We start from the raw sequence: 23,152 nt of genomic DNA, 5'->3' as shown, positions 1-23,152 counted from the left end.
TTTAATCAAATAATAAACAAACATTCAAATAAATATTCAAATATATAACAAAGACAAATAATCAATCAGAAATGGATAATACGCAAAAACTTTTTTATTAAAAAGATTTTTTTAAATTATGTACACTTTACAGAATAAAAATAATATATATATTTATTCCTTTTCAGATTAAATAAAAGTTTGCGGGGGTTTTTTTTTTTTTTTTTTTTGCAAACAAACGAGAAACATTTTTAAAAATAACTTATTTTTTATAAAAACAAAAAAGAAAAACTTTGAAATTTATCTGCCTCCCTACGAGGGTTAATTTAGGAGTTTACTATTTGAAAAAAGCGTTTTATTTAATAAGTTTTATTTACAAAATTTGTTTTTAAAGATGTATTTATAACAAAACGTATTTGTAAATAAAATGCAAAATAAAAAAGTTTACAGTTTAATAAAGTGAGCAAACAAACAAAAATATTTAAACATACAAAATTTTATTTACAAATCTTTTAACAACTTGCTTTTCATATAAAAAGAACAAATTTGGCTATTTACTGACCTTCCCATGCCGGTAAAGATCGACATAAAGTGGAGATTTATTATAAGAAAATAGGATGTCATATATAAGCATTATAAAACATCGAATTTTAATGTAGCTTTCTTCCCCAAAAAACAAAAAATTAAAATTTTCTCAGTCCAGAAGGATTTCTAATTACTTTTTTTTTATGCGTATTATCTGACCCATCTACTAACAAATTCAATGTAAAGTTTAAAAATGCATAATTATTTAAAAAAAAACTGTGTTTTTTTATTACTTACAAACACATTTTAATTAAAAAATCTTGTGTAAAAAATCCATTTTTCAAAGTGTAAAACTTTTAACATTGTCCTTGTCGGAAATGCTAATTTTTTTATATCTAAAACATACACGCTAAAAAGATTTCTAACTAAAATATATTTTCAACATAAACTGTTTCTTCGCTTTTTTGCTTCTAGGAAAAAAATGTAAACAGTTGTTTTTGTAAAGTTTAGTTGTTACAAAATAAATAGCATTTAAAACTACTTTAAAGAAACAAACAAAAAGGCAGGTAGATGGAATAGTAACTTTATTTTTATGGTAAAATTTATTTATTGTATATTTGGTTTTTACTCTTGGCCGCGTGTTAGCTTCACTGCTAAATTCCCAAATACTTTTAATAAATAAAAATAAACATTTCTGCATATTATATATTTCCGTCTGCTACCGACTTAAATCCCAACACTAAAAGTGTGCGTATTTAAAAAAAAGATAGCACAATATTTTATGTACAAGAACACGTTATGTGCAGATTTTAATAATAATTTTTAAAAATATAAGTAAACCTCCTTTTTTTTTTTTTTTTTTTTCAATAACAATGTTATCATATTTATACAGGCGCACACTCTAAGCAAACAACGAATTTCACGACACGGAACTGCGCCAAACGACAGTTCTTCAAGCAGCTTTCATCGGCTGCCTAAAGCGTCTAATCCGCGCATGCGTACAAGAGAATTTCATTAAGAAAGTGTAACTGTGAATTTCACAGCTCCAAGCAAGTTTTATTTTTGTTATTATATGAATTTGGAGATACCGACATTAAAGTTAATGATTTTATAATGTACACATAGAAAAAATAAAATAATAATAATAATAATAATAATAAACATACGTATTATTTTTAATTTTATCATTAATATTGTGTAGAAATAACTTGGGGGTGCTGCAGTCCCATAGTTTCATGCACGAGCCGCCACTGCTTAATTCAGTAAAATGCATTCAACTACAAAAAAAAAAAAAAGTATTTGTTCAGATTTTGCCCCAAGTTCTGGCAACATCAAGTCAGCATCTTCCATCATGGTAACAAAAGAAGCCAAAAGATGCTGACATGATTAGAAGACAAATTTTAATGAATTATGTAAAAATAAAAAATAAATGTTCTTGTGTGTGTTAAAGTCCAAAGTGAGTTACAGCATGCTATGCAGATGCATTAATTCCCCAAGCTTGGCTTCAGAACAAGTGCTACGACTTTGTACTCTTCTCTTACTAGCCCCCCCCCCCGCTGGACTGCTTTGTTTGGTCATACATCAAGAACATCACCAACATAACCTCCCACAACACCAAAACCAGTCTGATCGCTGTCATCCGCCGAGTATTCGCTGAGCTCCTGCCAGTGCTTGTGAAAAAGCATGCTCCCAGTTCCAGACCAGTATTGAGGTGGTGATTGACATTGAATACATGTCAGCTCTACTACATAATCAAGTTACCTGAATTGATTTTTTTTCAATAAAAGCTTTTAAAATAAAGCTGTAGTGTTGTTTTCTTTATGGTGACAAATTTATCGTTTTACCCGGTCACTTAAATTTTTCATCTTAACCGTTTGATAAAATTACATTCACAGAATGAAGGAACATTATCAATAATACACCAAAAATTCCTTATTATTCACAACATATTATAAGTTGGTGTCTTTTCTACAAATTGTATAACGTGCTTCTTTTGGTTTGGTTTATGACATAGAAACCATTTTTACATTATTTAATGCTTAATCCATGATGCATAATTACATGTATACAGCAGTTCATGTTAGATCACCAAAATTAAGCAATGTTGAGCCTGGTCAGTCTTAAAATGGGTGACCATTTCGGAATTCCAGGTGGTGTATGTGGTCTCTGCTTATCTCTGCATTGTTTCCAGTTGTCCTGGACTTCTTGCTGCTGAACTCAAGCAGTGTCAATTAAGGAGGGGTGTGGTTGGAGATTGCACAACTCTTGCCTCACAATTACAAATGCAGCTACCCTTAGAGGAGGGTATCCATTGTCTTTTGAGACCGAACGAAGGCAACGAATTCAGTAATTTTTTAAGAAGTTTTTATGCTTCAAATTCTTTATATATTTTCACATATTTATTCATGGTGTTTGTTTTTTTTTTTTTTTTTTGTATAGGAAAATTGTTTTTATTTTTGACTTTGCAGAACATGCAAAAGGAAAGGAAAAAAAAGGAAATAACATTAATGTTTGGTGCATTTTAGATCAGTTTGATCTGATAGCGCCAGGATATTTTGGGGGGTGGGGTGAAATAATTCATCTCATTACTTTAGAAATTAAAAGATAAATTCAAATTTTTTAATAGTTTGTGATTACCTTTCTTAAGCTATATACTGATTGTTTCATATTTTTAATATCTTCACATAAGTTTATTCTAAATCTTAAACTCTGTGTGTTAGGATGCTTACAAATGAAACACCATAAAACAAACCAAAAAAAAAAAAAAAAACTTGTAAAGTTTATTGAAGGCGTTCTGGTTTCATTGTCTGTTCTTCCCCCATCTCAACTTTATTTTATTCTGAGCAATGCTGGGATATATGTCCTGCTAGTTTTTATTATTTTGGATAGATTTTGTAAATCTTGGATTTTATTATGTTCTTGCTTTCCAGCCATTTAAGTTGTAAAAAAAAAAAAAAAATTTAATGACCCCGAATCACTCCTCCCTCTCAACTTTCAAATTAATAGATATAAGAGAAATGTTAGTAATTTTGTGTTCATCACCAGACAGTTTTTACAAACTGTTTTAACTAAATAAAAACCTATCCAGCCATATATAATGACTGGTTTAACTGACTTAAATCATTGTCTGAAGGTACGTTTTTATAAACTAGTAAAATTCTTTTCCTTGTAGAATTTCTGAGAAATTTATTTTTTTCTGGAAAATTCTAGGAAAATTGTAATTTAAAAATTTGGATGTTTTGAAATATGTGATACTTGTGCGATGGGGTTTGTTGGCTTTTGGGGTCACAAAATATTTGGTTTGACTTATTTAAGCCATTATTAACATTACCACACATATTACTATGAAACTTTTTGGAAGGTGAATTTTTTTAGAAATTTTTTCACTCAAAATGTTTTATTTTGGGTGAATTTTTGCCACAAATGCACGAATATTTATAAAACTACTAAATATCGTCCCAAGGAATTATCCATATTTTGAAAGAACAACTTTTAGGTTCTCTGTTGGGACTCAAACCAATCCATGAAAATAAATCCTTTGGGCTTAATATTTTTTGTTTTAATTTGTTCCCCAATAATATCATTCTTCGTTTAAAGAAAAAAATGTATTTTCTAAAAATTTGAAAAGTTCTTACTCTGTGGTTTTTAATTTTTCATTTTCATGCTTATTAGTTTCATAATTATTGCTTTTCTTTCTTCTTGAGCAGTGCATCAACTCGCTTAACACGTGTCACTGACAACTGCTCTTCAACAGGCAGTGGACCAGTACCAGACATGACCCATCTAGTATCCATGCTGGCTACAAAGAAAGAACTGCATCCAGTTCGAGAAGGTACAGCTGAACTTGTTTATTTTTGAGGTTTTGATGGATGGATGATCATGAATGGATGATAATCCATATCACAGGTTTCTTTTTTTTTCTTTTTTTTTTTTTTTACTATACTAGCAGAGGGTTGGGGGGGGGGTCGCCCGGCTATGCCCGAGTGTAAAATACGCTTAAATATGATATTTTAATTTGTCCAGATTTCGTATATATTATTATATAGTCGTGATTTCAAAAGTAAAAAAACGTATTTGGGTGCCATCAGTTAGAATTGAAGCCAAAACTGTAGCATTTAAAGCTGGTTACGTTTCTCCCGACAAAAGAAGGATTGGACCTAGTAATTCACTCCCGTTTGTTTGTTCGCACTTTTCTCAATATCCACGCCTTGGATTTTTAAGAAATTTTGCACAAACATTAGTCATGGTGAAAGTAAATTTTTGCCAGAATAGATTTTCCGGGATAACTATGGTTGTTCCCCTACAGGGGTATTATAGGGGTAAAATCGACATCAAATCAGTCATCCGTTCATTTTTTTGCAATAACCATGTCTTGGACTTTTAAAAAATTTTGCACAAACATTAGTCATGGTGAAAGTAAATTTTTCATTCGAATTGGATATTTATGACGGTTAATTACATTACAATTGTTTCAAATTATAACATTGAACGTGAATTCACACAGATAGCATCTTGTCCGACAATTTTATTATATAGATAAGAGAAGGTTCCAGTATGGAATACTTGGACAATGTTTACATTGAGCATCTCAATCTTGAAGAGAGCTGCAAGGTAAACATTTTGTTTAGCACCATTTATTTAAAATACATACTTTTAAACTTAAAGAATATAAAATTTCAATTAAAATCATGTATATTTTATTTCATCACTTTCTTTCATTTCTTTCATTTGTTCGAACCTTCTACACGATACTGATTTATGAATGGATTGCTACAGAAAAATGTTGTAAGTAAAAATATGCTTATTTCCATTGATATAGTTGTTAAGTGTCATCCACTCAACAAGCCGTCTAGAACCCTGGAGGTCTAGTGTACTTATAAAACCCTCTGAATCTTGTTTAAAAATTACCAAAATATTAAACTTATATCAAATTATTGAAAAGGTTTCTATAAGATATATTAAGTTTAATTTTTTTTTTTTAGATGAAAATACATTGGAAATTTGAAAATTTTAGTTTAATAATGTTTTATTGTTGGATTGATTAATGTGGAGGTAAATAATAATTAATTAATAAAAAATATTCTTTTTCAAAATCAATATTCAAGTATCAGAAAGTTTAATTGAATATCTTGCTGGCTTTGTAGGCTGAGAACAGGCTTAAGATGTTTTCATAAATATTGGTGATGTAGAGACACTCATAAAATCAAATCAATTCACAATGGTCCCTGGTTTGGTGCGTCATCAACAACAGACCAAGGTTGCTGAGGAAGTCGCATGTTTTACGATGCAATTATTGAGACAGAAATGTATATATTTAGTTGAAAATGGAGAATGTTATAGAAGATGAATGGTAATTGCCATTTTTTTGTTATCATTCCTAAAGATTCAAGTTTTTACTATTATTTTTTATTTTATTTAACTTTCTTTTTTTTTTTTTAATGGAAACCGTATGAAGCCACTTGATGTAAGGAGCTAAAAATGATAAATGTTAGATGGATAGATTTCGATCTAGAAAACAGCAGGTTTCAGGTCAGGAGTTTGTTGAAGCCGAGTACTTCATTGAGGTGAGAACTATTCATTTTAACTAGGGGCAAGCGTGCGTCTGAGCGTTGGTAGTGAAAAGATAGAAGTTTGGTTTTGGATGTATTAAAGGTAACTAATAAATTGTTACACTATTGTACCACATACTCCAGGTCGGAGGAGAGAGAATCTGCAAGATCCTCATCTTTATTAACCTTTGAAGTGTTGCTATAGATGGTAGTATCGTTTGCATAGATGTTAATGCATGAATGAAGAATGTGATTTGGGAGGTCGTTGATGAACATCAGGAAGAGAGCTGGGCTCAGGATGGATCCATGAGGCATGCCTACATTAATACTGCGAGCTTTGGATTTCTGCCCATCAATGACCACTTAGACAGATTGTTCAGAAAGAAAGGATTTGATGGTTGAGAGAACATTTCCAGCTATTCTGTGGCTGAAAAGTAGACCTTTGTGCCAGACCCTATCAAATGCCTTATTGCCTTATATATGTCAAGAGCTCTAAAAACGAGGCCTTCGTTGATAGATTCACTAATCCTGAGAGATATTACTGTCAGCACATTAGCAGTTGATCTCCTGAAATGGAAACCATATTTCATGTCGCTGAATAGGTTGTTTTTGTTGGGATGGTTGACAACTTCTTTATTTATCATGGACTCAAGCAATTTACTCATGATGCACGGGGGGGGGGGGCTGATTTGTCTGAAGACAAATCACCCATTCTCTGAAATATTGGGCAAACAGTCGAGGTTTTCCAAGGTGTTGGGAAACATCTTTCCTTAAGGGAGAGATTGAATAACTTTTTTAGTATTGGAGCTAGTTCCACTTGTAACTTTTTTTTAGCACAATCATTGGGATGTTGTTAGGGTCAATTGCTTCGTTGGAATCAAGGTTCTTGATAAAATTGGAGACATCTCTGACAGATGTATAGATGTTGTTCAGAGTATTGTCAGTCCTGGGAGGAAATTCAGGGGATAGACGGCCATTATCACACAAGGTGGAGTTTAATGTAAAGTTCTTAGCTTTGTAGGATGCTGAAGTAATCACCTCAGGACTGTTGATGATGATTGGGATGGAAGTTATGCATACTTAAGGGCTGATTAGGATAGTTTTATATCACTCATCTCTGAAATTCCTGTGCATTTTATTTTCAGAAATAATGTATTCTGTGTCGCATTAAATATATTTGATTGTTAATGGATGGTATTGAGTTTCATACTCTCAGAAAAATTCCAATAGAGATTAAATATCTGAGTGTGCCAATTTTATTACTCACAGAAAATACTGTTTCAATAGTTATCAACAGAATAGATATTCTGGAACCACTCACCTTTAAAACTGCCTGCAACCACTGCAAATGGGTTATAGGAAATGAGAAAGGTGTCGCACAGTTCATTGTGCGGAAACATCTGCATGTGTTGGATTGTCAATGGTAGCGGAGGCCAGATGTACACGTTGATGGAGTCACAGGTTAAAGCCGTTGACATCGCAGGTGCATCGGGGAACTCGAGACTGATATAAACAAAGCGGGTAGCTTTTCAGAGGCAGAAGGAGAGAAAACAGACATGCGCCCGGCTGTTGGGACACCGCTCGATTGTCCACTGACCACCGTCAACCACTGCCCTCTCTATTCCACATCGTCACTAAGTTTCTCGTTGCTACATGCGAACAATTAATTTTAGTAGTTGCAGCATTTTGGAAAAGAAATAAAGACATTTATTTTTCTACAAGTTGTTTTGCATCTGTTTTTGGCTGGAGAGTGCTGGGGAACGCATCAAAGAGCCATATGCCCAATTTGTTAAATCCAGAATTATTGAGTAGAGGTTTGGTTGTGGACACTTTAGGAGAATAATAAGCAGATGTAAGGATTTCATTTCAACCATCATTTATGGAACAGAGGGGTTTCCTTAGCATATAATAAAACCAAGCGTTTTGTAAAAAAAAAAAACTTTGTCTCAAATTCTACCTTTTGTGATCAGTGCTAACTACTAACTAGTGCTAACTACTAACTAACTATAGAATTAGATCAGTGCTAACTACTAACTAACTATAGAATTTCTCTCTATGATTGGAAATACTCTGTGATATCAGTCTGAGATGTTGCAAAACTTAAGATTGATGCCAGCAAATCAATTGGTTCTGATAACATTCCTGTCATTGTACTTAAGTTTGATGCTGGAAGTTAACTCTTATTCTTACAAATCTATTCAATTGTCGCTCAATAGAGAAATGCTTTCTATCTTCTTGGAAAACTGTCAGCCTGCCCAAGATTTTAAAGTATTAGAGATTGGTCTTCTGCATCTCAGTACAGACTGATGAGTCTCTTGTGCGTCATGATTAAGTTGTTTGAATCTGTGATAAATCAATAAGTTGTCAATCACCTCGGCAAAAACAATCTACTTAATTGCAAGCAATATATATTTCACCATGTAAAACCAACAACTGACATGGATACTAATATTCCATAGAATTAGTGAATATATCGACAGGAGTTTTGTTTCTAAGGCAATAATTCATGATAGGCCTTTGAATTTGGCACACAGTTTGCCTCATAAGCTTGTAAACAATCGTGTATCTGGAATTGTCTTTCAACCACCAAATTTTTTTTCCATCAATAAAAGTTGTGATTAATGGACTGAAATCTTAAATACATAGAAGCATATTCTGAAATAATTCGTTAACTATATAGATGACACAGTTGTCTATGGCAACATTTCGAAGAGCATTGGTGATCAAGACCTTGCTAATCTCTCTCTTTTAACCTGGAACATGTGATGCAATGAGAAAAAAAAATGTGACTTGTTGCATTTAATGCTTTTAATACCAAGTTTTCTTTTTCTTTCATTACCAATGCATTGATCCTTGTTTTTGATTCACTTGAAATGAATGATTCTTTCTCTCTCTGGGGAAGCCGTTTCCTTTGATAAGTTCTTAAAACTGACTTTCACTTCAGACCTAAAATGGAAGACACATCTAATCTGTTGTTAAAATCATTGAGGAAATGGATCATTTTACAATTTGTTACAACTCAAAATATGCTGGGAATAGTAAAAAAAAAAAAAAAATCAACAACAATGACGCAACAAAATTGATTAAAAAAATAGTTCCCCGGGATTCGTGGAAAAAATGACATTGAACATAGGTATTGGACAAGACACAGGTAAAAAGGTTGAACAATGAACCTATGCAAAAACAGAGACAACATTGAACAATTAATATCAAATTTATTAATTTAAATTAATTATACATGTAACTAAAAGGAAGAAAAATAAAACAAAAAAAAGATAATCAAGTTATTGGACAAGTAACTTATGTTAAAATCAAATTTACTGAGCAAAAATCGTATCAACAATCAAAATATCTATGAAAATTTGTCTGTGTGAGAAAAGAAAGATGGATGAGCTCACAAGTTCTTTCTTTTTTTCTTATATATTCTAGCCTGGGTGCCTGGTGTTGCTCGGATGTTTGGAGGTGTGTATTAAGCAAAAAAAAAAAAAATGGTAGTAGGCAGGCAGACTCGAACCTGTACTGCAAAGGAGAAAAAGAATGTGAAAAAAAAGTGACGTGTTTGCCGTTGCGTCCATCACCAAACCAAAGTGACGTAGGTTTAAATTAAGGCTAGATAATCGAAAAGAGGGGATGACTTTCGAAAATATCGGGGAAAAAAGCAACCCCTCCCTGTAGAAAAGGTTCCAGTTGAGGGTGAAGGAATTAATATTTATGGCTAATTTTTTTTGATATTTGTCATCTGACGGGTCCAGCTTCAAAAATGATACTGATCTCGTGAAAATCCGTCGCCTCTGTGGAAAGTTTAAGGCAGGTGAGATTTATATTATAGATGGGGTTTGACTATTCACTCTTTTTACAATTTCTCACATTTTTGCCATCCAATGTCACAGTGAGTTTGCATTGATAAATTTCGTTTCTTCGTTCATATTCTTCTCATCTTTCATAAGATCGGAACACATAAATTTGCTGTTAATTCCTCATATTTATTACTGGTGACCCAAAGCATATTTCTCGGTAATCTCATTTAAAAAATAGTGGAAAATCTGCCATTTCTTTTCTTGGCTTCTTAATTCGTAATATTTATCATCAGATATTCGCTGCCTGGGTTCCTGCCTGGCACTGTCACCGAGTCTTTCTAGCAGTACTACGTTTCTTTCCTTCTTCACAGCACACTTTTTTCTTTCACACACGTGCTGCATTATGTATCTTTCTCCCTTTCTCAGATTGCAATCTCAACAGAAATAACTTTATTATAGTTCTGTAGCTCGTTAAGTCTTTTATTAAATAATTAACATGGCTATTCGACATTATCCAGAAACATAGACAACATAATAGAAGAGTGAAGAAGTGTATATAACATCTTTCTTTTAAAACTTCTCTCTCTCTCTCTCTCTCTCTCTCTCTCTCTCTCTCTCTTTGGATCTCTTTCCTTTTTCCCCTCTTTCCTTTTTCCCCCCTTTTTCCCCCTCTTTCCTTTCCCCCCCTCTTTCCTTCCACCCCTCTTTCCTTCCACCCCTCTTTCCTCCCCCTCTTTCCTTCCACCCCTCTTTCCTTCCCCCCTCTTTCCTTTTCTCTTCTCTTTCCTTTTCTCTTCTCTTTCCTTCCCCCCCTCTTTCCTTTTTTCCCTCTTTCCTTCTCTCTACTCGCTTCTTCTGAAGAAGGGTTTGCCCTTCTCCTACCGAAGATACTAGACTTTGATCTTAGCTGAGAAAATGTATTCTAGTTTAAATTTTACATCAAAGTTTGATAAAATATCCCTAAATGTTGACTCCATCCCCTTTTACTAATTCTGATCCTGATGACTCCTAAAAGAATAAATATTACAAAACAAATTATGTCCATATTCTCTCCCAGACAATGCTGATGAAAAAGAATATTATAGCCTTGTGGGTATGTCTTGGGCATTTTCTGATTTTTAGATGAACGCGCACATACACAACTGCACTTCATATAATAGACTAGCAGGGTAACCCAATATTGTCCGGGGCAAAAGTGTAACATATTTTGGTAATGGACTTTTGAGTTCAAATTTTATGTAAAAACTAGAGGAATCCTTACTCTTTTTTATTTTTTTTTATTTTTTACTTACGTTCACCCCAAACAATGCTTATCACCATTTGGATGCAAGGGGCTACTAATTGGGACCATGCTTAAGAAAGATTAACAAGATGTTGGTTTACATTACATTTAAACTTCTGCATATCAGTACAGTCAAGGAATCAGGTAGCAGGAAGAGAATTCCAAAGTCTAGCTGTTCTAGGGAAGAAGCTATTAGAGTAGAAAGCCTTCTGCCATTTAGGGACCTCAACAGTGAAGGGGTGTAATTTTGCTGCTAAGCGGGAAAGATAATTGTTTGTAAGGAAAGTTTGCTTCACCTAAAAAGTTTTTATGTATTAAATGATGAAATCCATCTTTTGAACATTTCCATCTACAATCATTAATTGATCGTGAATAACGGTTCAATACGCATGATAAATTACAGATTTCACACCTCCAAGAATTGGCTATTAATCGACACTTGGTAATTCATTGAATCATTTCGAAATCGTGAGAAGGCTTCGTGATAAATTGGAATATTATTATTTCCTCAGTTTGCATGAAATCATTGTTATAAACATCATTTTCAAGACTTGTTGGACTCTTTCTAAGAATTCAGCGGTAATTTTGTCCTAGGCTATTGTGTCTACATATTACCCATATTTCTATTAAAACCCTTTCTCCTGTTTTTCCTCTCTCTTCCAACCCAACCCCTTCTCCACCCAACTCATTCCTCTCTTTGCACACACACACACACAACTCGTTTTTATAGATTACTTAAGCTATGAATTGATATAAGAGAAATAACACCTTTAAAAATATTTTGAATTACTTCCCTTTAGTTAGTACATCAAATAGCTGTCAAATGTACCCCTTCCCTCCCTCTTGATGAAATCTCTGCCAGTTTAGGGTCAAAGAATGAATAATTGTTCCTAAATTTTAGATATTATTCAGCTCAACAAAATATCAACATTGTGGGTGTTTGTTTTGTAGTTTTAGCGTTTTAGCTGGGCATACATAAACATAAACACAGACCACTGTCGTAATGTAATAGATTACATTTACGAGGTGCATTTTAATGAGTTTCCAGACTTTTTCATATGGGCATTTTTATTGATAGTGCACACTTCCCTTCGAAGTAATCTCCTCCAGCTGCAATGCACGTACCATTCCTACAACTTCTGGAAGGCCCCATGGAAGTCCTCTTGTGTGAGCATGTCAATGACTCTCATCACAGCCTCTTTGATCTACTCGATTGTCTCATAACAACAGTCTCTAATGTTTTTCTTGAGCTTAGGGAATAACCAAAAGTCTTGGTGAACAATGTCTGCACTGTAGGGAGAGTGAGGAACTGTCTTGATTCCCATTATGGTCAAATAGTCTGTGACAAGGATGGAGCACCATTGGGACAAATCTTCCGCATCTTCAGTCCCTCGTAAATATTGTGTGTACAGTTCCCACACTGACATCAAACTGTGTACTTATTGTCTCTATAGACACAAGACAGTCCTTATCCATGAATTCTTTATTTGGCCAATCAACTTTGGTGTACTGACTTTCTTACTTCTCTCACAGACTGTCTGCCTTCTTTGAATCTCTTTATGCTACTAAAAAACTGATGCTTGATTCATGTAAGATGGTCCAAAAGCAGTCTGAAGTATTCCATACGTTTCTGTAGCATTTTTCTGAATTTAAAACAGAATTTTATTGCATATCGTTCTAAAGTGAATTTACGTTCAGATTGCATTATTGAAATTCACAAGCTGTGATAATCAGGCTTTAGTAGAGTGTATTCCAATTCCTGCTGTTGCTGTTCATTTGAACTTGAAATCATAAAAATTGATCAATTATCTCATAAGATGTATAGTAATAGCATACTGAATTTTAAAGAGTCTATGACAATTTTAAATGCCTGTACAAAACAACTCTGCTCAAGAAAATATCAACATTGTGGGTGTTTGTTTTGTAGTTTTAGAGTTTTAGCTGGGCATACATAAACACAGACCGCTGTCGTAATGTAATAGATTACAATTGCGAAGTGCCTTCAATAAGTTTCCAGACTTTTTCATAAAAGTTATTATTAAAAAATAAAAAACTTACTGAAGGCACTTATTTTGTTTTTAATTTTTTACGAATTTATGTTGATCCATGTATTTTTCAGCCTCACGGAGATTGCCATCAGGTCCCAGGAAAGTAAATCTGTTGGTTGCAGACAAGGTGAGTATATCGCATCTCACAAGCAAACCAACGTATAATTTTTCATATTATTTGTCTCGCAATATATGACTAAATTATTTCTATCAACAAGTTGTAAATTGTTTTAAGTGTTTGGTTTGTTTCTGCAAAAAATATCTACTTTTAATTCATATAAACTTGCATAGTAAAATTTATCAGACATGTTTTCATTCAATTTTTTTTTTTAATGGAAATCGCTCCAAACAAGGCATGAAGCCATTTGATGTAAGAAGCTAAAAAAAAACTACTTCAAGGTAAAAACCTAACCAATGGTAAGTGTTAGATGAATAGTAGTGGGTCAGATTGCTGAAACACTCCTTCACTTGCTGATACAAGAACTAAGTGAATGATTCTTATGGAATATTGAGATAACCTGCCCCACTATAGATTTTGACCCAGAAAACAGTAGTTCTTCTCCCTTTGTCAGAAACATTGCTCATGGAATGTGAGGACAAAATAAAGGAAACAAGTTACAAGGTTGCCGAAAATATACTGCATACAATAAAAAGAAAAAAAAGGTGGCAAAATTGAACTATTAAGAAGTGTAAACGCTAGAACATTCTTTTTCCAAGACATTATTTTTTTAAAGAGTTTGTAAATTTTGTATTTATTCTAGGATAAAAATGAATTTTGTTTAGTTAAAATACTTTAAATTTATAAAACACCATGATTATGTGTATGCAAGTAGTATACACTCGCTATCAAAAATGATAAGGAAAATAAGTATGCTTCTCCAGTGTTTGCACTTGCTATTTATTTTAGATGTATTGCTAAAATATTCTTATAAAATCAGAGAATTATGTCATAAATTACACTTTTTTTTATCATTTCTAACGATACCATGCTCTATAAAAGGCACAAGGGTAAAACAAATGAACACATATCCAAGGACAAGGCAGAAACTCTAGAGGAAAATCTCCAGTCTGTAGTGAAATGAGGTAAAAAATGGATGGTAACATTCAATGCTGCCAAGACTAAGCTCGTTTCCTTTAATAATTACAAGAAATCTTCTCAACCACCAATAGCAATGGCTAAAGATACATTACCTGAAAATACTTCATTCAAATTCCTTGGCTTAACATTCACAGGGAACATAAATTGGAACAGATACATCGAGAGCATTGCCAAGGTTGATGCAAAGAAGGTGGGCTTGCTCTACCATGCTAGAAAGTTACTTACGCCTGAAGATATCCTGTACCTCTACAAGGTCACAATTCGCCCATGTATTTAGTATTGCTGTCACATTTGGGCTGGTGCATCTGCTACTAATCTCTCCCTCTTGGACAGGGTTCACAAAAGTCACCAACCTGATATGTCTTGAACTGTCATCTAAGCTTCCATCTCTGCCCCATTGATGAAATATTGCATCCCTCTGCCTGTTTTACAAGTATTTTAATGGTAGATACTTTGACGAACTACAAGCCTTTGTACCCTCTCAACGTGAATACCCCCCCAACAAACCTGGCAAGCAGCAAAGTCCCACCCCTACACAATAGAGACCCCTAGATGTAAAAAAAAGCCTTCTACTGTAATAGTTTCTTCCCTCGAACTGCTATACTTTAAAATTTCCTTCTGGGTCCCTGCTTCCCTGACTGTACTGACATGCAGAAATTAAAGTGTAATGTAAACAGACAGACATCTTGCTGCTCAACTCTCTACATAGTGTCCCTGCAAATGATGTCCTAGATAGTAGCTCCTACATCAAAGTGGCACTGTGCCTTGTTTAGGGGGGGAAAAGGCAATTAAAAAAAAACACTGAAGATGGGCGAGTAAAAACTGATTAGAGGCTCAGCACTCGTTTCTGTACAATATCACACAACTAACACAACTGATTAGTACAATATCACACAACTAACACGACTGATTAGTACAATATCACACAACTAACACGACTGATTAGTACAATATCACACAACTAACACGACTGATTAGTACAATATCACACAACTAACACGACTGATTAGTACAATATCACACAACTAACACGACTGATTAGTACACTATCACACAACTAACACGACTGATTAGTGCAATATCACACAACTAACACGACTGATTAGTACAATATCACACAACTAACACGACTGATTAGTACAATATCACACAACTAACACGACTGATTAGTACAATATCACACAACTAACACGACTGATTAGTACAATATCACACAACTAACACGACTGATTAGTACAATATCACAAAACTAACACGACTGATTAGTACAATATCACACAACTAACACGACTGATTAGTACAATATCACACAACTAACACGACTGATTAGTACACTATCACACAACTAACACGACTGATTAGTACACTATCACACAACTAACACGACTGATTAGTACACTATCACACAACTAACACGACTGATTAGTACACTATCACACAACTAACACGACTGATTAGTACACTATCACACAACTAACACGACTGATTAGTACACTATCACACAACTAACACGACTGATTAGTACACTATCACACAACTAACACGACTGATTAGTACACTATCACACAACTAACACGACTGATTAGTACAATATCACACAACTAACACGACTGATTAGTACAATATCACACAACTAACACGACTGATTAGTACAATATCACACAACTAACACGACTGATTAGTACACTATCAAACAACTAACACGACTGATTAGTACACTATCACACAACTAACACGACTGATTAGTACACTATCACACAACTAACACGACTGATTAGTACAATATCACACAACTAACACGACTGATTAGTACACTATCACACAACTAACACGACTGATTAGTACACTATCACACAACTAACACGACTGATTAGTACAATATCACACAACTAACACGACTGATTAGTACAATATCACACAACTAACACGACTGATTAGTACAATATCACACAACTAACACGACTGATTAGTACACTATCACACAACTAACACGACTGATTAGTACACTATCACACAACTAACACGACTGATTAGTACACTATCACACAACTAACACGACTGATTAGTACACTATCACACAACTAACACGACTGATTAGTACACTATCACACAACTAACACGACTGATTAGTACAATATCACACAACTAACACGACTGATTAGTACAATATCACACAACTAACACGACTGATTAGTACAATATCACACAACTAACAGGACTGATTAGTACACTATCACACAACTAACACGACTGATTAGTACACTATCACACAACTAACATGACTGATTAGTACAATATCACACAACTAACACGACTGATTAGTACAACATCACACAACTAACATGACTGATTAGTACAATATAACACAACTAACACGACTGATTAGTACAATATAACACAACTAACACGACTGATTAGTACAATATCACACAACTAACACGACTGATTAGTACACTATCACACAACTAACACGACTGATTAGTACACTATCACACAACTAACACGACTGATTAGTACACTATCACACAACTAACACGACTGATTAGTACACTATCACACAACTAACACGACTGATTAGTACACTATCACACAACTAACACGACTGATTAGTACAATATCACACAACTAACACGACTGATTAGTACAATATCACACAACTAACAGGACTGATTAGTACACTATCACACAACTAACACGACTGATTAGTACACTATCACACAACTAACATGACTGATTAGTACAATATCACACAACTAACACGACTGATTAGTACAACATCACACAACTAACATGACTGATTAGTACAATATCACACAACTAACACGACTGATTAGTACAACATCACACAACTAACATGACTGATTAGTACACTATCACACAACTAACAGGACTGATTGGTACAATATCAAACAACTAACACGACTGATTGGTACACTATCACACAACTAAGACGACTGATTGGTACACTATCACACAACTAACACGACTGATTGGTACAATATCACACAACTAACACGACTGATTGTTACAATATCACACAACTAACACGACTGATTGGTACAATATCACACAACTAACACGACTGATTAGTACAATATCACACAACTAACACGACTGATTAGTACACTATCACACAACTAACACGACTGATTAGTACACTATCACACAACTAACACGACTGATTAGTACACTATCACACAACTAACACGACTGATTAGTACACTATCACACAACTAACACGACTGATTAGTACAATATCACACAACTAACACGACTGATTAGTACAATATCACACAACTAACACGACTGATTAGTACACTATCACACAACTAACACGACTGATTAGTACACTATCACACAACTAACACGACTGATTAGTACACTATCACACAACTAACACGACTGATTAGTACAATATCACACAACTAACACGACTGATTAGTACAATATCACACAACTAACACGACTGATTAGTACACTATCACACAACTAACACGACTGATTAGTACACTATCACACAACTAACACGACTGATTAGTACAATATCACACAAATAACACGACTGATTAGTACAATATCACACAACTAACACGACTGATTAGTACAATATCACACAACTAACACGACTGATTAGTGCAATATCACACAACTAACACGACTGATTAGTTCAATATCACACAACTAACACGACTGATTAGTTCAATATCACACAACTAACACGACTGATTAGTGCAATATCACACAACTAACACGACTGATTAGTGCAATATCACACAACTAACACGACTGATTAGTGCAATATCACACAACTAACACGACTGATTAGTGCAATATCACACAACTAACACGACTGATTAGTACAATATCACACAACTAACACGACTGATTAGTACACTATCACACAACTAACACGACTGATTAGTACAATATCACACAACTAACACGACTGATTAGTGCAATATCACACAACTAACACGACTGATTAGTACAATATCACACAACTAACACGACTGATTAGTGCAATATCACACAACTAACACGACTGATAAGTGCAATATCACACAACTAACACGACTGATAAGTGCAATATCACACAACTAACACGACTGATTAGTGCAATATCACACAACTAACACGACTGATTAGTGCAATATCACACAACTAACACGACTGATTAGTGCAATATCACACAACTAACACGACTGATTAGTGCAATATCACACAACTAACACGACTGATTAGTGCAATATCACACAACTAACACGACTGATTAGTACAATATCACACAACTAACACGACTGATTAGCACAACATCACACAACTAACACGACTGATTAGTACACTATCACACAACTAACAGGACTGATTAGTACACTATCACACAACTAACACGACTGATTAGTACACTATCACACAACTAACACGACTGATTAGTACACTATCACACAACTAACACGACTGATTAGTACAATATCACACAACTAACACGACTGATTAGTACAATATCACACAACTAACACGACTGATTAGTACAATATCACACACCTAACAGGACTGATTAGTACAATATCACACAACTAACACGACTGATTAGTACAATATCACAGAACTAACACGACTGATTAGTACAATATCACACAACTAACACGACTGATTAGTACAATATCACACAACTAACAGGACTGATTAGTACATCACAAAACTAACAGGACTGATTAGTACACTATCACACAACTAACACGACTGATTAGTACACTATCACACAACTAACACGACTGATTAGTACACTATCACACAACTAACACAACTGATTAGTACAATATCACACAACTAACACGACTGATTAGTACAATATCACACAACTAACACGACTGATTAGTACAATATCACACAACTAACACGACTGATTAGTACAATATCACACAACTAACACGACTGATTAGTACACTATCACACAACTAACAGGACTGATTAGTACACTATCACACAACTAACACGACTGATTAGTACACTATCACACAACTAACACGACTGATTAGTACACTATCACACAACTAACACGACTGATTAGTACAATATCACACAACTAACACGACTGATTAGTACAATATCACACAACTAACACGACTGATTAGTACAATATCACACAACTAACACGACTGATTAGTACAATATCACACAACTAACACGACTGATTAGTACAATATCACAGAACTAACACGACTGATTAGTACAATATCACAGAACTAACACGACTGATTAGTACAATATCACACAACTAACACGACTGATTAGTACAATATCACACAACTAACACGACTGATTAGTACAATATCACAAAACTAACACGACTGATTAGTACAATATCACACAACTAACACGACTGATTAGTACAATATCACACAACTAACACGACTGATTAGTACACTATCACACAACTAACACGACTGATTAGTACACTATCACACAACTAACACGACTGATTAGTACAATATCACACAACTAACACGACTGATTAGTACACTATCACACAACTAACACGACTGATTAGTACACTATCACACAACTAACACGACTGATTAGTACACTATCACACAACTAACACGACTGATTAGTACACTATCACACAACTAACACGACTGATTAGTACAATATCACACAACTAACACGACTGATTAGTACAATATCACACAACTAACACGACTGATTAGTACAATATCACACAACTAACAGGACTGATTAGTACACTATCACACAACTAACACGACTGATTAGTACACTATCACACAACTAACATGACTGATTAGTACAATATCACACAACTAACACGACTGATTAGTACAACATCACACAACTAACATGACTGATTAGTACAATATCACACAACTAACACGACTGATTAGTACAACATCACACAACTAACATGACTGATTAGTACACTATCACACAACTAACAGGACTGATTGGTACACTATCACACAACTAACACGACTGATTGGTACACTATCACACAACTAACACGACTGATTGGTACACTATCACACAACTAACACGACTGATTGGTACACTATCACACAACTAACACGACTGATTGGTACAATATCACACAACTAACACGACTGATTGGTACAATATCACACAACTAACACGACTGATTGGTACAATATCACACAACTAACACGACTGATTAGTACAATATCACACAACTAACACGACTGATTAGTACACTATCACACAACTAACACGACTGATTAGTACACTATCACACAACTAACACGACTGATTAGTACAATATCACACAACTAACACGACTGATTAGTACAATATCACACAACTAACATGACTGATTAGTACAATATCACACAACTAACACGACTGATTAGTACAATATCACACAACTAACAGGACTGATTGGTACAACATCAAACAACTAACACGACTGATTGGTACACTATCACACAACTAACACGACTGATTGGTACACTATCACACAACTAACACGACTGATTGGTACAATATCACACAACTAACACGACTGATTGTTACAATATCACACAACTAACACGACTGATTGGTACAATATCACACAACTAACACGACTGATTAGTACAATATCACACAACTAACACGACTGATTAGTACACTATCACACAACTAACACGACTGATTAGTACACTATCACACAACTAACACGACTGATTAGTACAATATCACACAACTAACACGACTGATTAGTACAATATCACACAACTAACACGACTGATTAGTACAATATCACACAACTAACACGACTGATTAGTACAATATCACACAACTAACACGACTGATTAGTACACTATCACACAACTAACACGACTGATTAGTACACTATCACACAACTAACACGACTGATTAGTACAATATCACACAACTAACACGACTGATTAGTACACTATCACACAACTAACACGACTGATTAGTACACTATCACACAACTAACACGACTGATTAGTACACTATCACACAACTAACACGACTGATTAGTACACTATCACACAACTAACACGACTGATTAGTACAATATCACACAACTAACACGACTGATTAGTACACTATCACACAACTAACACGACTGATTAGTACACTATCACACAACTAACACGACTGATTAGTACAATATCACACAACTAACACGACTGATTAGTACACTATCACACAACTAACACGACTGATTAGTACAATATCACACAACTAACACGACTGATTAGTACAATATCACACAACTAACACGACTGATTAGTACAATATCACACAACTAACACGACTGATTAGTACAATATCACACAACTAACACGACTGATTAGTACAATATCACACAACTAACACGACTGATTAGTACAATATCACACAACTAACATGGCTGATTAGTACAATATCACACAACTAACACGGCTGATTACAACAATATCACACAACTAACACGACTGATTAGTACAATATCACACAACTAACACGACTGATTAGTACAATATCACACAACTAACACGGCTGATTAGTACAATATCACACAACTAACACGGCTGATTAGTACAATATCACACAACTAACACGACTGATTAGTACAATATCACACAACTAACACGGCTGATTAGTACAATATCACACAACTAACACGACTGATTAGTACAATATCACACAACTAACACGGCTGATTAGTACAATATCACACAACTAACACGGCTGATTAGTACAATATCACACAACTAACACGACTGATTAGTACAATATCACACAACTAACACGACTGATGACTACCTTCCACTAGTAGTTACCCAAAGATAAAAAGTGCTGCTGTAAGGAGATGAAATTAATTTTCTTTTCTTAAAGGGAAATAACTGCGCAAGTAGTAAAATAGATAACGGAAATCAAAAATCTTATTTTGTTATTGTATTTTTTTTTTTTCTTGTACAGGCTCCAGCAAACTCCTCTTTACATAAGAAATCTTCCAGTCGGCCCAGCTTAATACGTTCCATGTCTGGTTCCAGTGATAGCCATGGCTTGATGACGCGTCACAACAGTCGCTCAATAGACAGTACAAAATTTAGTAACGTTGCTCGCAACCAGAGTTTTAAACAGAGAAATACTCATTCACCTTCGGACCATTCCAACAAGAAAAAACTATCGACTGACCTGATCAAACAAGGAGGTGCATGTGCTGCTTCTTCCACTTCTGATATCAACAGAAAGCTGCCTGCTGAATTAACAACCGGTGAACTACCAAGGTAAAGCTCTTATCAACTATTGATTTTACTTTTAGGAAATGTAACTATTATTTATTTATTATACTTCCTTAGACATCTCTTATTTTAGTCAATAATTTACTTTTTCTACTTTTAATGAGCTCCACTAACCCCTAAAAAATATAAACATTTAACATGTTAATTTATGTTGTCAGAGTTTTTGATTTCATACCTCAATAGCAATCCATCTGACATATCGATATTTGATTTGAACTAGCCTCTTTTTTTTTTCTCTCTTCCATTATGTTATTGTCATGAATGTATTTTATTCTATTAAATATTGAAGAAAGTCAAAAATTAATAATATATATATATATATATATATATATATACATATATATATATATAATCTGCTTCACTATTTTTTAACTTTTACCAAGTAGGCTCTATGGCTTACTTGTAGTTTCATTAAATACTTTGCAAGCAAAATCCAATTCCACATTTTGCTAATTCCTACTCTCTGATGAGAAGAAAAGTATTTCTTCAGAACTCTGCGGATTAAGGACAATACACTTAATTTGTGTCTCCTTTTTGAAAATTAAATATTTTTAACTCTTCTTAAAGTGTTTTAACATGTTTTATTAATTCTTTGTT

General features: G+C 34.2%; 1 protein-coding gene across 4 annotated transcripts in view; it reads left to right on the top strand.

The window, feature by feature from the left end:
• Positions 1–23,152, top strand: part of LOC145280041 (cytosolic carboxypeptidase-like protein 5) — a 216,394-nt gene that overhangs the window by 168,357 nt on the left and 24,885 nt on the right. For all 4 annotated transcript variants that reach the window (XM_080131707.1, XM_080131710.1, XM_080131709.1 and 1 more), the window contains exons 12-14: positions 4,212–4,336; positions 13,252–13,307; positions 22,230–22,540. In XM_080131707.1, coding sequence (XP_079987833.1) covers positions 4,212–4,336; positions 13,252–13,307; positions 22,230–22,540 — 492 coding nt within the window. The remainder of the gene's footprint in view (positions 1–4,211; positions 4,337–13,251; positions 13,308–22,229; positions 22,541–23,152) is intronic.

The sequence above is a fragment of the Euprymna scolopes genome, chromosome 7 (genome assembly GCF_053919585.1).
Source record: "Euprymna scolopes isolate OS-2025 chromosome 7, ASM5391958v1, whole genome shotgun sequence".
Lineage (NCBI taxonomy): Eukaryota > Metazoa > Mollusca > Cephalopoda > Sepiida > Sepiolidae > Euprymna > Euprymna scolopes.
This window is presented reverse-complemented; position numbering and strand designations above follow the sequence as displayed.